Genomic DNA, 14,883 nt, shown 5'->3' with positions numbered 1-14,883 from the left:
GGATTTGGTTCTCATATTCCTCCTCATACCCTATTCCAGGGCTTGACAAATTTTCTTTAAATCTAGGAGCCAGCTAAAAAAAAGTTAGGAGCCAGTTTTTTTTAACCTTTTACCTACTGGTTACCTTTCACCCCCTTCCTGCCAATTTTCAGCTGCCAGCGCTGTTGCACTGACAATTGTGTGGTCTTGCAACACTGTACCCATATGACATTTTATCTTTTTTTGAGACAGAGCTTTCTTCTGGTGGTATTTAATCACCACTGGTGGTTTTATTTTCTGCTTAATTCATGAAAAAAAAAAATCTTAATTTCTGTTATATAATTTTGCAAATAAGTACAGTAATTTCTTTCCTTCATTATTGTGAGGTGATGAGGCTTCACTGATGGCTGCACAGATGGGTCTACACTGATGGGACACTACTGATGAGGCTGCACTGATGGGACTGCACTGATGGGACTGCACTGATGGGCAGTGATAGGTGGCCACACCGGCTGTCCAGGAAGTAGCAGGTCTTGGGCTGCTCAGACCTAACTCAGCGTCGCAGTCAGAGCCCATCCAGGGGGAACTGGAGCCGAGAGTAGCAGGGGAGTCCCCTGTGATGTCGTGTCCAGCTCAGGGCCATTGCTGTGCCCATTTAGAGCAGCCAGTTCCTGCTGCAGGGAGTCTCCCTGGACAGCTCGATGTAGCACAGCAGCCAGCGGGAGGGAGGAGAGAGATGCACAGGGGACACTTCCTGCCAGGGACTCCGCCCAGCCCCTGCCAGCTCCGCTCCTCCTCTGACCCCCACTTCCTACTACCCTCCAGCTCCGCTCCCGCCCTTCACCCCTGCATCAGTAAACAATCAGGACACCCGCTGGCTACCCAGCAATGTTGTACCTGGCTGCACCCCCAATGCTTGCTGCCTGGGCTGACAACAGCCCAGGCGCCAGGCCATATTTTCTATTCACCACAGCAACCTGGTTGCCTGGGGTTTGTCAAGCCTTGCCCTATTCAATGATCTTATCTATATAGATTTGAAACAACCAAAATTGTAACACTGAATTCTCTAAGAGAAGCAGAGCTGAATGCCAGCCAGGTTATGGCTTGAGTAAGCTTTGTTTCCATCCAGATCTGAAGAGCAGCCTTGGCTTAAGTGCTGGTCAGTGTAGCAACAGCGTAAGACAGCCTTGTTATGACTTCCGTTTATGGAAGACCGCCTTTTCAGCACTTTGCTAGATGACAAACTTAAGGTTGCAAATGCACTCACTTATCCCAGATGAGCAATGCTAAGGATCAACAACTCAGGTCGACATTTTTTTATTTTACATGAAAATGTCAGGTTCATGTTCCCTGAACCACTAGACAACTTTCACCCAACCGGATTCTAAACATCTGTGGTAAACAAGCATTCAAAGAATGAAAAAATCCACTTCTGCATGAAGGGTCACCCCCCACCAGTTCCATCAGGGGGGACATCTGATGTTTTTTGTGGAAAACACATTACAGTCTGGCCCCAACACATTACAGTCTGGCCCCAAACTAACATTTATAGGTAAAGTTTATCCTGGGAAAATCTGATTGCCTCTCGGGGGATCAGGAAGGAATTTATTCCCTTGCTATAGAAAATTGGATCATGCTTTGCTGAGGTTTTCGCCTTCCTCTGGATATAGGATTGTGTATACGGGATTGTACGATTTTATTGGTTCAACCCAACTACAGTGCATCTGGAAAATATTCACAGCGCTTCACTTTTTCCACATTTTGTTATGTTACAGCCTTATTCCAAAATTGATTACATTCATTATTTTCCTCAAAATTCTACAAACAATACCCCGTAATAACAACGTGAAAGAAGTTTGTATAAAATCTTTGCAAATTTATTAAAAATAAAAAACGGGAAAAAACACATGTACATAAGTATTCACAGCCTTTGCCATGACAGTCAAAATTGAGCTCAGGTGCATCCTGTTTCCACTGATCATCCTTGAGTAGTTTCTACAATTTGATTAGAGACAACCTGTAGTAAATTCAATTGATTATACATGCTTTAAAGGCACACCTGTTTATATAAGGTCCCAGAGTTACTAGTACGTCAGGCCACAAATCAAGCCATGAAGTTCAAGGAATCGTGTAGACCTCTGAGACAGGTCGCAATGAGCACAGTGGCCTCCATCATAAGTAAATGGAAGAAGTTTGGAACTACCAGGCTCTTCCTAGAGCGGGTTGCCCAGCCAAAATGAGCGATCGGGGGAGAAGGGCCTTAGTCGGGGAGGTGACCAAGAACTGAATGGTCACTGACCGAGCTCCAGTGTTTCTCTGTGGAGAGAGGAGAATCTTCCAGAAGAACCATCATCTCTGCAGCACTCCACCACATAGTCCTGTATGGTAGAGTGGCCAGACAGAAGCCACTCCTCAGTAAAAAGCACCTGACAGCCCACCTGGAGTTTGCCAAAAAGCACCTGAAGGACCCTCAGACCATGAGAAACAAAATTCTCTGGTCTGTTGAAACAAGGATTGAACTCTTTGGCCTGAATGGCAAGCATCATTTCTGGACGAAACCAGGCACCACTCATCACCTGGCCAATACCATCCCTACAGTGCAGCGTGGTGGTGGCAGTATCATGCTATGGGGATGTTTTTCAGCGGCAGGAACTGGGAGACTAGTCAAGATTGAGGGAAAGATGAATGCAGCAATGTACAGAGACATCCTTGATGAAAACCTGCTCCAGAGCACTCTGGACCTCTACTGGAGGTACATCTTCAAACAAGACAATGACCTAAATCACACAGCAAAGATAACAAAGGAGTGGCTACAGGATAACTCTGTGAATGTCCTTGAGTGGCCCAGCCAGAGTTCAGACTTGAATTTTGAGGAAAATAATGAATTTAATCAATTTTGGAATAAGGCTGTAACATAACCAAATGTGGAAAAAAGTGAAGCGCTGTGAATACTTTCCGGATGCACTGTATGTAATTTGGTCTGTTACCTGAAATAACAAAAGGGGGTTCTGCTTCAAAAATTGCTAGATAGGTCAGGGCAATACCCAGTCAGATCGCGGAAGAAGTATCTAAATAAAGAATCCATCATCTAAGGATGCTAGCAAAAAACTGGAGTCTCATGGTGTGTGCTGAATTATATGAGTGTGTACTAAAGGTGGCCCTATAAGTTTTTGTTGCAAGTGTTCAATAACCTGAAGGAAGCCTGCATACAATCCATGGTCTATGAATACGTTCTATGCCCTGTACTGTACGATTAAGATATAGGATTTTTGTACTCCTTTTCTTGGAGTCCATTGAGGGGACGCAGCTTCCTCCACTCATATGCTATCATCTGCTTTTTGGACTGCTTACTACAAATAAGCAGATGTGAGGTGGGAATGTATACATCCTCAAAAGAGCTGGTATTCTTTTTTTTTTATGTGATTAGTGTCCATTTTTCTTGTGAGCAGCAGTATAACCCAAGGCTTCTTACTAATAAGCTGTGACCGTCAACAGACTCTAAGAAAATACATTTACGGTTAGTACAAAAATCCTATAATCTTTGTTCAAGGTCAACATACCTGCATTTTTTTATATATAATACAAATATATAAAAATACCAATTCAAAAACTTATATTTAGGGGGATCCTGAATGTAAGAACAAGTGTTTCAAACTTTAGACGCACTTATTTTAAAGTAAAGATTTTCCAACTTGTAGCTGTGGAAGTGGTGGAGGAAGCTAAAATCTGCATTAAAGAGGAAGTAAACTCCCTTTGTGTGTTTGTACCTATAGGTAAGCCTATAAATGAGGCTTACCTATAGGTACTGTAAATCTCTCTTAACCACTTCAGCCCCGGAAGGATTTGCCCCCTTCCTGACCAAGGCATTTTTTGCGATACGGCACTGCGTCGCTTTAATTGACAATTGCACAGGCGTTTGACGTTGTACCCAAACAAAATTTATGTCCTTTTCCCAACAAAAATAGAGCTTTCTTCTGGTGTTATTTTATGGTTTTGCGCTATAAACAAAAAAAGACTGTCAATTTTTGAAAAAAAAAACAAAAAAAAAAACAAAAAAAAAAAAACACGATATTTTGTACTTTTTGCTATAATAAATATCCCAAAAAATAAATTAAAAAAAAGTCTTCATCAGTATAGGCCAATAAATATTCGTCTACATATTTTTGGTAAAAAAAAAAAAAAAAAATCGCAAAAAGTGTATATTGATTGGTTTGCGCAAAAGTTATAGCGTCTAGAAAACAGGGGATAGATTTTCATCATATTTATTATTATTTATCTTTTTTACTAGTAATGGCAGCGATCTGCGATTAAAAATGACACATCGGACATTTTTGACACTATTTTGGGACCAGTGACATTTATACAGCAATCAGAGCAAAAAATAGCCACTGATTACTGTAAAAATGTCACTGGCAGGGAAGAGGTTAACACTAGGGGGTGATCAAGGGGTTACTGTGTTCCCTCACTGTGTTCTAACTGTAGGGGTCGAGGAGACTGATCGGTGCTCCTACTTAGTACGAACACCGGGCACGCGCATCGGCTCCGGGGACATGCGGCGGGCGCGTGCGCCTACTATGATGTCTTAGAGGAGCGAGGTACAGCTACGGCGATTGGCACAGCTGTGCCAACCTGCCGCAGTATAACTGCGGTGGCTGGTCGGCTAGCGGTTAAACTTGCACCGTTTAGGAGATATTCACTGTATACTGCACCGATTGCGTCATCGATGCATGCGCTCTGAAGGAACGGCCACCCGTGCCATTTTTTCAGGGCCTGTGCCGTGACCAGTGGCTTCCACAAGCATGCGCGAAAATGCAAATCACAAGTATTTCATAATGAGCTAGTATGCGATCAATACTAGCTCACTGTGCCTTTGCTTTACAGGGGGTTTTTTTTTCTAGGTTTACAACCTCTTAATGACTGGGCATAGCTTGACATCTGATGAAGAACAAATAAATCTTCAGTTCTTAACATTTCAACACCGCATATGCAGATTTTAGTGCCACTCATACACAGATATTTGACGCTTTTACATTCATTGTTCCGTTGTGAAAGTATTGGAGAGTAACTTACTTTAACATCAAAGCATCGGATCGTGTAGTCACTAGAACCAGTATACAGTACTATGGTTCCCCCACGCTTGTGTGTCACAAGGAGACAGTTCACTTTTGATGTGTGTCCTTCAAAAACTGCCTTACATTTTCGAGTCTAAATAAAAAAATAAATAAAAATAAACGTTTTACTATTTTTTTTAAATCTGACAGCCACATTAAACACTTAAGTATATGTGACACTTTAACCCCCTTCCTGGCCAGAGCAATTTTCAGATTTCAGCGCTGTCACACTTTGACTGATAATTACTTGGTCATGGCAACATTGTACCCATATGACATTTTTATCATTTTTTTTTTACACAGATAGAGCCTGCTTTTAGTGGCATTTAAATCACTGGGTTTTTTATTTTTTGCTACATAAATGAAAAAAATATCAAGAATTTTGAAAAAAAAAAAAATCCCACATTTTGCTTAGTTTCCGTTATAAAGTTTTGCAAATAAATAACCTTTCTTCATAAATTTAGGCCAAAATACAGTATCTCACAAAAGTTAGTACACCCCTCACATTTTTGTAAATATTTTATTATATCTTTTTATGTGACAACACTGAAGAAATTATACTTTGCTACAATGTAAAGCAGGGAGTGTACAGCTTGTATAACAGTGTAAATTTTCTGTCCCCTCAAAATAACTCAACACACAGCCATTAATATCTAAACCGCTGGCGACAAAAGCGGGTACAACTCTAAGTGAAAATGTCCAAATTGGGCCCAATTAACCATTTTCCTACCCCGGTGTCATGACTCCTTAGTGTTACAAGGTCTCAGGTGTGAATGAGGAGCAGGTGTGTTAAATTTGGTGTTAGCGCTCTCACTCTCTCATACAGGTCACTTGAAGTTCAACATGGCACCTCATGGCAAAGAACTCTCTGAGGATCTGAAAAAAAGAATTGTTGCTCTACATGAAGATGGCCTAGGGCTAGGCTATGAGAAGATTGCCAAGACCCTGAAACTGAGCTGTAGCACGGTGGCAAAGACCATACATCGGTTTAACAGGACAGGTTCCACTCAGAACAGGCCTCGCCATGGGCGACCAAAGAAGTCGAGTGCATGTGCTCACCGTCATATCCAGAGGTTGCCTTTGGGAAATAGATGTGTAATTGCTGCAGAGGTTGAAGGGGTGGGGGGATCAGCCTATCAGTGGTCAGACTATACGCTGCACACTGCACTAAATTGGTCTGCATGGCTTTCGTCCCAGAAGGAAGCCTCTTCTAAAGACAATGCAATGTCTTTAGACAAAGACAAAGCCTGCAAACAGTTTGCTAAAGACAAGCAGAATATGGACATGGATTACTGGAACCATGTCCTGTGGTCTGATGAGCCCAAGATGAACTTGTTTGGCTCAGATGGTGTCAAGCTTGTGTGGCGGCAACCAGGGTAAGGAGTACAAAGACAAGTGTGTCTTGCCTACAGTCAAGCATGGTGGTGGGAGTGTCCTGGTTTGGGGCTGCATTAGTGTGGCCGGCACTGGGGTTCATTGAGAGAACCATGAATGCCAACATGTACTATGACAGACTGAAGCAGAGCATGATCCCCTCCTTTCGGAGACTGGGCCACAGGGCAGTATTCCAACATAACGACCCCAAACACACCTCCAAGATGACCACTGCCCTGCTAAAGAAGCTGAGGGTAAAGGTAATGGACCGGCAAAGCATGTCTCCAGACCTATTGAGCATAAGTGGGCCATCCTCAAAACGGAAGGTGGAGGAGCGCAAGGTCTCTAACATCCACCAACTCTGTGATGTCATCATGGAGGAGCGGAAAAGGACTCGAGTGACAAACTGTATATTCTGCTACATTTCTTAGGTGAAAATAACACAAATCAGTGTATATTATTTACTCTTAATAAGAGTTATAGAGTCTACAAACTATGGTATATTTCTTGAGGCCCAAAAAATGTCAGGACAGTACAAACAGGTCTTTCCAAAAGACCTCTTTTTGGAAAGTAGACACCCATATTTTTTAGTTTACATACTGAGACCACAGCAGTACAGTGTCTCCATAGTTACACCGTACTGTTCTGGGAAGATGACGAATGGCATCCATTTATCTGTCAACGTGTACCATTGTGGCAGCTGTGATTGGCCACATTGGAAATGGTACAACTGATTGGTTACAGCGATCGCATGGCACCAAGGCCATCCTGATACAATGATCTGTGTTCCACTCTCCAGTGGACACAGCAGTTCACAGATCATGCCACTGCATTGCCCCTAGGGCGTGGCGTGCAGGAGGCACCCGAGAGGGGAGGATGTAACATGCCTATAGGTTTTATCATTTTTATTTATTGCATAGGTTACAACTGCATATTAACAGCTCCAAAAACAACAGTTTTTTTTGTTTTTTTTTTTCTTACCACCAGATTGTACGCCCGCACTTTCTTGTCAGCAGAACAGGTGTAGAGGGTTCTACAGTAAACCTGCATGGCATTAACTGAAGCCTGGTGTCCTTCAAATCCGCCTTCTGTAGGTTCCTCATCTTCGCCAGGATCTGATGATACTTCTACCAAATACAATGAACAGTGATAAGGAGGGCATAGCTAAAAAAAAAGGACATTCACTGCAGATTTACAGAAGCCATTAAATTATAAACTCTAAGAAACAGCAATAACACACTCACCAGAAGAATGCTTTGTCCCTGGGGTAGAAGTTCTCTGCTCCATGCTGCACAGGGTAAGAAAATAATTATTGAAGCAAATGACAAGTTGTTGATTTTCAGTTTATAATACATTATCTTCCTTTTATATAAAGGAATACAGCAAGCTATTTCGGTGTATAAACATCACTTTTAAAACATTAGCTACATAGAAGAACAAACCTGACAGATTTTACAAATTCTAGGTTATACCATTGAAAAATTACCAACAACTAACAAATCTATTCTAAAGCGTTACCCTCTGGTTTGAATGCAGCCCTTCAAGTGAAATTCATCAAACATCAAACAAAATGAGCTGAATGTGATTTGAAATTTCCATAATACCATGGATGATTTGGCAGTGGCAAGCAGAACAAGTTTACCAAATTTTCTGCTAAGAGTATGACTGAACACTGAGTTTTCAGATTTACGTGGAGCTTTTACTTAAAGTGGATAGGTAGGACCCACTAATCATGGGGTACTTTGTCGCAGTAAGTGGGCTTAAGCACCATATAGCAATATGGTTTAAACCAAATCCCCATATTTTTTGATAATGTTTTTTGAAAATATCTAGGCGTTTTAAATAAGCCTTGCAGGAGGTAAATGTCTTTTTTGCATGTGTGTGCATATTTTGTTCTGTTGTATGGTCTTATGGCTGTACCATCTTTAATGCATCTTTTAGGGTGTGCCCCCCAAATATTTTGCTTGTTTACTTAAAGCGGAGTTCCGTCGAAAATTTTTTTTTAAAGTCAGCAGCTACAAATACTGCAGCTGCTGACTTTTAAAATATGGACTCTTATATGTCCAGGGCGCCCGAGATGTCCTCACCCGAAGCCGATCTGTCCCTTGGCTCTCGGGTGGCAGTGCCACCATCTTTGGTAAGGAAATCAGGAAGTTAAGCCTTGCGGCTTCACAGCCTGGTTCCCTACTGCGCATGCGTATCCTCACTGGTCCCTGCTGTCTTCTGGGACCTGTGTGTCTCCCAGAAGACAGTGGGGGGGACGGAGGAGTGGCCAGACATGGCTTAGATCACTGCGGAGCCTGCGGTGATCTATGCCCGGAAGTGGGAGCAAATACCTGGATTATAAAAAGGTATCTGCTCCCCCCCGAAAGGTGCCAAATGTGACACCGGAGGAGGGGAGGTATCCGATCAGCGGAAGTTCCATTTTTGGGTGGAACTCTGCTTTAATGTGGATGTAAACCCAATTCATTAAATTTGAGCTGGGCATATATATATCTGCAGTGTTTTGTTATCTCTCTTCAAAGAGCTAAGTCCTGTAGCTCTCTCCTGATCTGTTCCTCTGTTATCAGCCTGAAAACTCCTGACAAATTCTCAAACACATCAGATAAAAGCAGCCTGAAATTGCTATTGCTATTAATAGATTAGCAGGCAGCTGGCCCTGTTACAAAACACCTGGGAGAGTCTGTGCCTATGCAGAGAGGGGGTATGTGCCTTTCCTCCAATCAGCAATTTTAGTTATCTTGGCTGTATGCCCAGACATCACACTCTGTGTTAAACAGGAAGAGAACATTTCCTTACACAATCTGAACTTTCTAAACAGTATATAAAATGTGAAGACAGCAGATATGGAGGTAAAACTTATGAAGCAAGATTTTTTTCATCCCTGTGTATCATCTGAGGCTGTTCACTTCACTGGGTGTATGGAGGGTTTACATCCACTTTAAGACAGGAGTAAACCTCTACAAAAATGGGTCCCAGGGGTTTAACCCTTTCGCTGTTAGAGCTGCTTTTGCTTTTTATTTTTTTAAAACATGATATATTTTCTGAAGACACCCTAGAGGATAAAATAGTGGTAGTTTCAATTTTTTATGTTACACGATATTAGCACAAAGGACTAGGTGGGGGTTTGAGGGGTCATTACCAGAGGTGTTTGGAAGCAATCCAGTTGCAGTGCAGCCACCAGATCGCTTCCATCAGACAGCTGGCAATCAGCTTGTCAGATATGCATCCACTCCAGGTGTCTGTTTGTGTAAGGCCCCTCACTGTTAGGTCTGTATGATGTACACACCTGGCAGTAAAAGGGTTAGGCCATAATATCCTAGTATGTACAGCATATTGGCATATTATGGCAGGCTTACCTAGCCCCTCCAGCGCAACAGCATTAGCTGCCCCATCTTCTCCCAGTCTCCCTTCCGAGTTTGGATTCTATGGCCACTTGATTGGTCAGGTCATGAATCCTGTACAGGTGCATAGGAGTTACATGGCCTTTGCACAGAGTTGTGCCTTGAATGCATGCTGAGCTGCACATTTGTGGCTCTGTGTACATAAATGCCAACAGGTAGGAAGATGAAATTATAACAATGAGACCAAATGGGTCTCTTCTATCATAGAAATACAAGCGTTTCAGCAATCTTAATTTTCAACTTTTTTCAGCTACAAGACAAACTGTACTTCTCAGTCTCTTAAAATGCTGAAGGTATGACCAGGCCGGCACCATTAGAACTATTATTAGATCAGTCCAAGGGTCTAACATGCCCCCTGCTGTATCAAAGCCCAAGCTCTCCAAACAGCAGGGAGCATGAGCTTTGCAGCAAGGGCTGTTTTGGACCTCTGCTATGAGACCACTTCTTCCACACAGAGAGCAAAAATCCAACTCTGCAGCTGCTGGCAGGAGATGGGCTTTTCTTCTCAGGCTGCTTTGTGAGCTAAGCTTTTACTTTTAAAACATTCTGCAAACTGCATTATCTTCACATCAAGAAATTTGCACACTTGCTCACCTTCTCAAAGTTTCCTCTGTGTAGTTTGTGCCGAGTTCACTGGTGGAGGTTACTTCATCGTTCTTATCTAAGCTGCCCAGTTTAGGACAGTCTGCAAGGGCAGTTTTGGTTGGACTGTCTGGTTTTTCCTCATTGGAATCTATCTCGACCACCTCATAGCGAGGTTTTGGTAATTCCATCATTTCTATGCTGGAATCACTGGCATTGACACCTTTGTTGCTTTCGCCATCCTGTGACGCCGCATCTACCACTAGAGGAGTGGAAGTGCTGACTGTGGCATCCTTTGAAAGTTTTCTACACTTTACTTTTCTAACAGGTTTGCTGACGTCCTGTTCAGTGTCACTGTTTTCAGGCACATGGGCAGCACGTAACGTCTTCTTTTTTCGTAGTTTCTTCTTTTTTTTGCCTGCCTTAGAATCTACTAAATTCAAAGCTGAATCTATATTCTCTGAAGGGGCTAATGGACAGTCAGTATCTTTTGGTGAAATACTGATGGGAAGAGTTTGGCTTTGAAGTGGACTAGTCACAGAAGCAGGTGGATCTTCAGGGGTGCCCACTTCCTTCTTTGGTGAGAAAACTGGAGTTGGTGATAAATAAGGAGCTGGCGATGTAGCAGTTGATACATACTGCCTTTCATTAGATTCTTCTGTATTAAGAACAGGAAACTTGCTTGTAAGCTCAGAAAGAGACATAGAAGCTGTAATAACTGGATACACCGTTGTATTTTGACCATCTATACCTAGATAAAAAAATAAAAATACAAAATTATGTATGCAGTAAAAGGGTACATTTGTAAAGGCCATAAAATAGTATTAGAGTTTCACTGTTCAATCTACCTATGTAAAATTACATTTACCTCACATTACAGCTAATGTTGCCCTTCAATCTACTTTTCATTTATTGAAAAGATTGCAGCACAAATCATTAATGCCTAAAAATGTGATTCAAAGCCTCCAGGGGACCAAGCGCACATAGCACTTGGTCCTCATCTGATCCTTGGCCATATTGTGAAAATAAAGCACATCTTTATGTCTGTTTGTGCTGTGCTCCACCGCAGACTGAAGCCCAATTTCTGGGCTTTACTATGGGGGAGCTACAGGGGTTGGACAAAAATATGGAAACACTACATGATTTCCCACGACTTTAATGCTCCAATTCACATAAATGGTGTTGTCAAATCGTGGTTTGACGAGCATGCAAAGTCTCGCACCTTCCCTGGACTCCACAGTCGCCAGACCTCAATATCATAGAGCCAGTATGGTCAATTATGTAGAACAAGGTCCGGGTTCATTTTCTGCCTCCAGCATCTCTGTGAGAACTGGAATGATTTTGCATGACGAGTGGATTCAGATTCCATTATCCATCATCCAAGACTTATATTTGTCAATTCTCCGGAGACTTCAGGCCATCTTGGATGCCAAATGGGGTCCAACATTATATTAGGTAACAATTTTGTTCTTTTACCTGGTGTTTCCCATAATTTTGTCTAACCTCTGTATGTGAAAGATGGCAGTGATAGATCCGAGCCACTGCCACAGATATCTGACCGTATAACTTCATGCCACTAATCTGCCACCGTCAAAAGCATGTGACGATGGCACTTTCAGCCTCCCCGTACACAAAGGTTTTCTAGCCCACAGGACAATAATCTATGTTCCAGCAGACTAAGAGTGATAGTCATTGGGGGTCAGTTACCTCTGCAATTCACCCTTTGCACACCTTGGTTGTGTTTAAACACACCTGATAGCCTTTAAGGTGCCAAACAATTGTATTAATATAAGTTACAATTTGTATTCAATAAATAGTATACTAAAATAACACAATTCATATAGTACAATGTTCTTTTTCAAAAGGAAGGACATCCATTATACATATTGCATATAGTTTTTTGGACATTATGCAAAATAACGTTCTCTATTAAGGATAAGCTCCGGTGTGTTCGCACAGCCCACGTGCAGAGCCCGCCAGGAAGTCGGCACTGCGCTGCACTAATCACAGGCAGTGAGACATTTCCTGATCTCTGCAGCAATGTCTCGCTGCCTGTGATTAGCGCTGTGCAGTGCCGACTTCCTGGCAGGCTCTGCATGTGGGCTCTGCGAACACGCCGGAGCTCATCCTTATTCTCTATGACTAATCCCCTTATTGCATATTACAGCAGGTTGTTAAACATACAATCTGCCTTTTCAGTAATCCAGTCATCAATCCATTAAAAAAAAAAAAAAAACAAAAAAAAAAAAAACAGTAGTCCTTTCCTCAGCACGTTTCACAATTTAGGTTCCTCAGAAGGATAGAAGGTGGTTAATACTGCAAAATTTCCCTTCTGAACACACACACACACAATGTACACACCATTCTCATTATCGGTTTTGCTTCATTTATCCCGACCTTAAGAAATGTCTGTAATACACACTGTCACACCAGACAGGAATATTACAGAGACTTAAAATATAGTAGCGCTTATTCAAAGGATTGATTTAAAGTCGAAGTATAGCCATTTTCTTCTGTACCAGTAATAAAGTATGTCCCATGTCATTCAGGCAGCTGGATCCTGCCCCTGCAGATCTTCCATGCTGCGGAGGTTGATAACTTATGCCTCCATATCAATCTGCTGTGAAAAGTTGTGCCAGTGCCTCAACTGGCACAAGTTCATTAATTTCACGGCCTATAACACGATCTCTGAATTGGTGAGAGGATCCTGTGACTCCTGAGACTTCCCTCATTCAGAGATTGTGGTACAAGCAGTGTAAACAATGAAAGAACTTTTCCCAATGGAGGAGGAAGGAGGGAGAGGGCCTCCAATGCAACCTTTTCACAACAGCTCAGCCCAAAGCCTGAAGCTATTAACCATCGCAGTGCTGACATTTCACTGATAGGAAGAACACAGGGCATCCCTGCAGCAAAGAGAAGATTACTTCAGAATCCAGATGCCTGCATGATGTGGAACCTACTGTACTTCATTGCACGTAAGTAATGAGACTAAAGCTGTACATAATAAAAAATAAAAAAAAATCTAAACTTCAGTTTATTATTTAGAGATACAACCTAATGATTTTCAAATATCAGTAAATTGACACACCCCACCACTACTATTAAAATTAGGTGCATATGCTAAATTACTAAATATTGCTAACAAATATAACATACGAACAACAAAAATAATATTGCAAAGAAATAAATAAATAAATCTCAAAGTCCTTTTTATCACAAGATAAAGTCTCACTAGTACAAGATTAGTAAAAGTTGTTACAACGATGGAGCCCAAACACTTTCTATTTGTGTCTTGATCAGGGGTTGCAAACTGGCAGGCCTCCAAGCTGTTGTGAAACTACAAGTCCCATCATGCCTCTGCTTGTGGGAGTCATGCTTGCAACTGTCAGCCTTGCGATGCCTGATGGGATTTGTAGTTTCGCAATAGCTGGAGGGCCGCCAGTTTGAGACCCCTGGTCTAGATTAAATCACCCCATCTACAGCTGGCAATACATGCTCAGCTTTTTTGGTTCAACCAGTAGGCTGAACAAAAATAAACAGACTCCTTTATTCACACAAAGTGGATGAAACAATCCCACCTGTACCAGGGATTATCCGATTGCCTCTCAGGGGATCAGGAAAGAATTTTTTCCTCTGCTGGGAAAATTTGGATTATGCTTTGCTGGGGTTTTTTGTCTTCCTCTGGATCAACTGTGGGTATAGGATTGTGTTTAGGTTATTGTTATTTTTTATTTTTTTCCCCTTCATTGAACTAGGTGTCTTTTTTCAACCTAACTATGTAACCAGCGGGGACAAGGGGAGCTGTCCCCACCGGGAGATGACCGTGATTACTGCTAGGGGCTATAATAGCCTCTAGCAATAATCACATGTAAAATCTGACAGGCTGGTTGTACCCAAGTTGATTGATCGATCAACCTGGGTACATTCAGACTGTCCATACATAGTTTGAATTTTGGTTAGTCCCTGTTGAATCGGCTTAGATTCAAACTGTCTATGGCCGGTTTTATACCTGTGTGCCCAAGAACTGCTTGTGTGCATAGCACCACAGTATGTTCTGAGGGATAGGGATGTAGGGTAGAACATACAGCCATCCAAGACATGTGAGCGAGGACCTGACATATATAAGGGTACTGGAAAACCTGCCTTACCTTGTCCACATCACATATCCTGTCCAGGAGCTGCCTGTCACAGTGTGCATACCCTCAAACAGGTCTTCAAAATCTGGGCACCATTGGAATGGACAATGGCCCTGGACCTATATAGCACTCTGCGGCTAACTACACCAGCTGCTCCATGTGTCAAGGTGAGCATTGAACGCAAGATTCAGTGCTCAAAGAAAACATTACAGGCCAACCCCACTTTGAGGTGGGGGTCCAGGTGCAGATGCCAAGGTGTACTCAAGGGTCACCGATCCAGGAAAACTGATAGTGAGC

General features: G+C 42.3%; 1 protein-coding gene across 2 annotated transcripts in view; it reads right to left on the bottom strand.

The window, feature by feature from the left end:
• The window catches only part of ZNF106 (zinc finger protein 106), a 97,354-nt gene that overhangs the window by 17,083 nt on the left and 65,388 nt on the right, over positions 1-14,883 (bottom strand). For both annotated transcript variants that reach the window (XM_073610521.1, XM_073610522.1), the window contains 4 exons: positions 10,463-11,201; positions 7,709-7,752; positions 7,446-7,591; positions 5,050-5,184 (listed from right to left, as the gene is read on the bottom strand). In XM_073610521.1, coding sequence (XP_073466622.1) covers positions 5,050-5,184; positions 7,446-7,591; positions 7,709-7,752; positions 10,463-11,201 — 1,064 coding nt within the window. The remainder of the gene's footprint in view (positions 1-5,049; positions 5,185-7,445; positions 7,592-7,708; positions 7,753-10,462; positions 11,202-14,883) is intronic.

Source organism: Aquarana catesbeiana, linkage group LG13 (genome assembly GCF_042186555.1).
Source record: "Aquarana catesbeiana isolate 2022-GZ linkage group LG13, ASM4218655v1, whole genome shotgun sequence".
NCBI lineage: Eukaryota > Metazoa > Chordata > Amphibia > Anura > Ranidae > Aquarana > Aquarana catesbeiana.
Note: the sequence above shows the minus strand (reverse complement) of the source record. Positions and strands in the feature narration are given on the sequence as shown.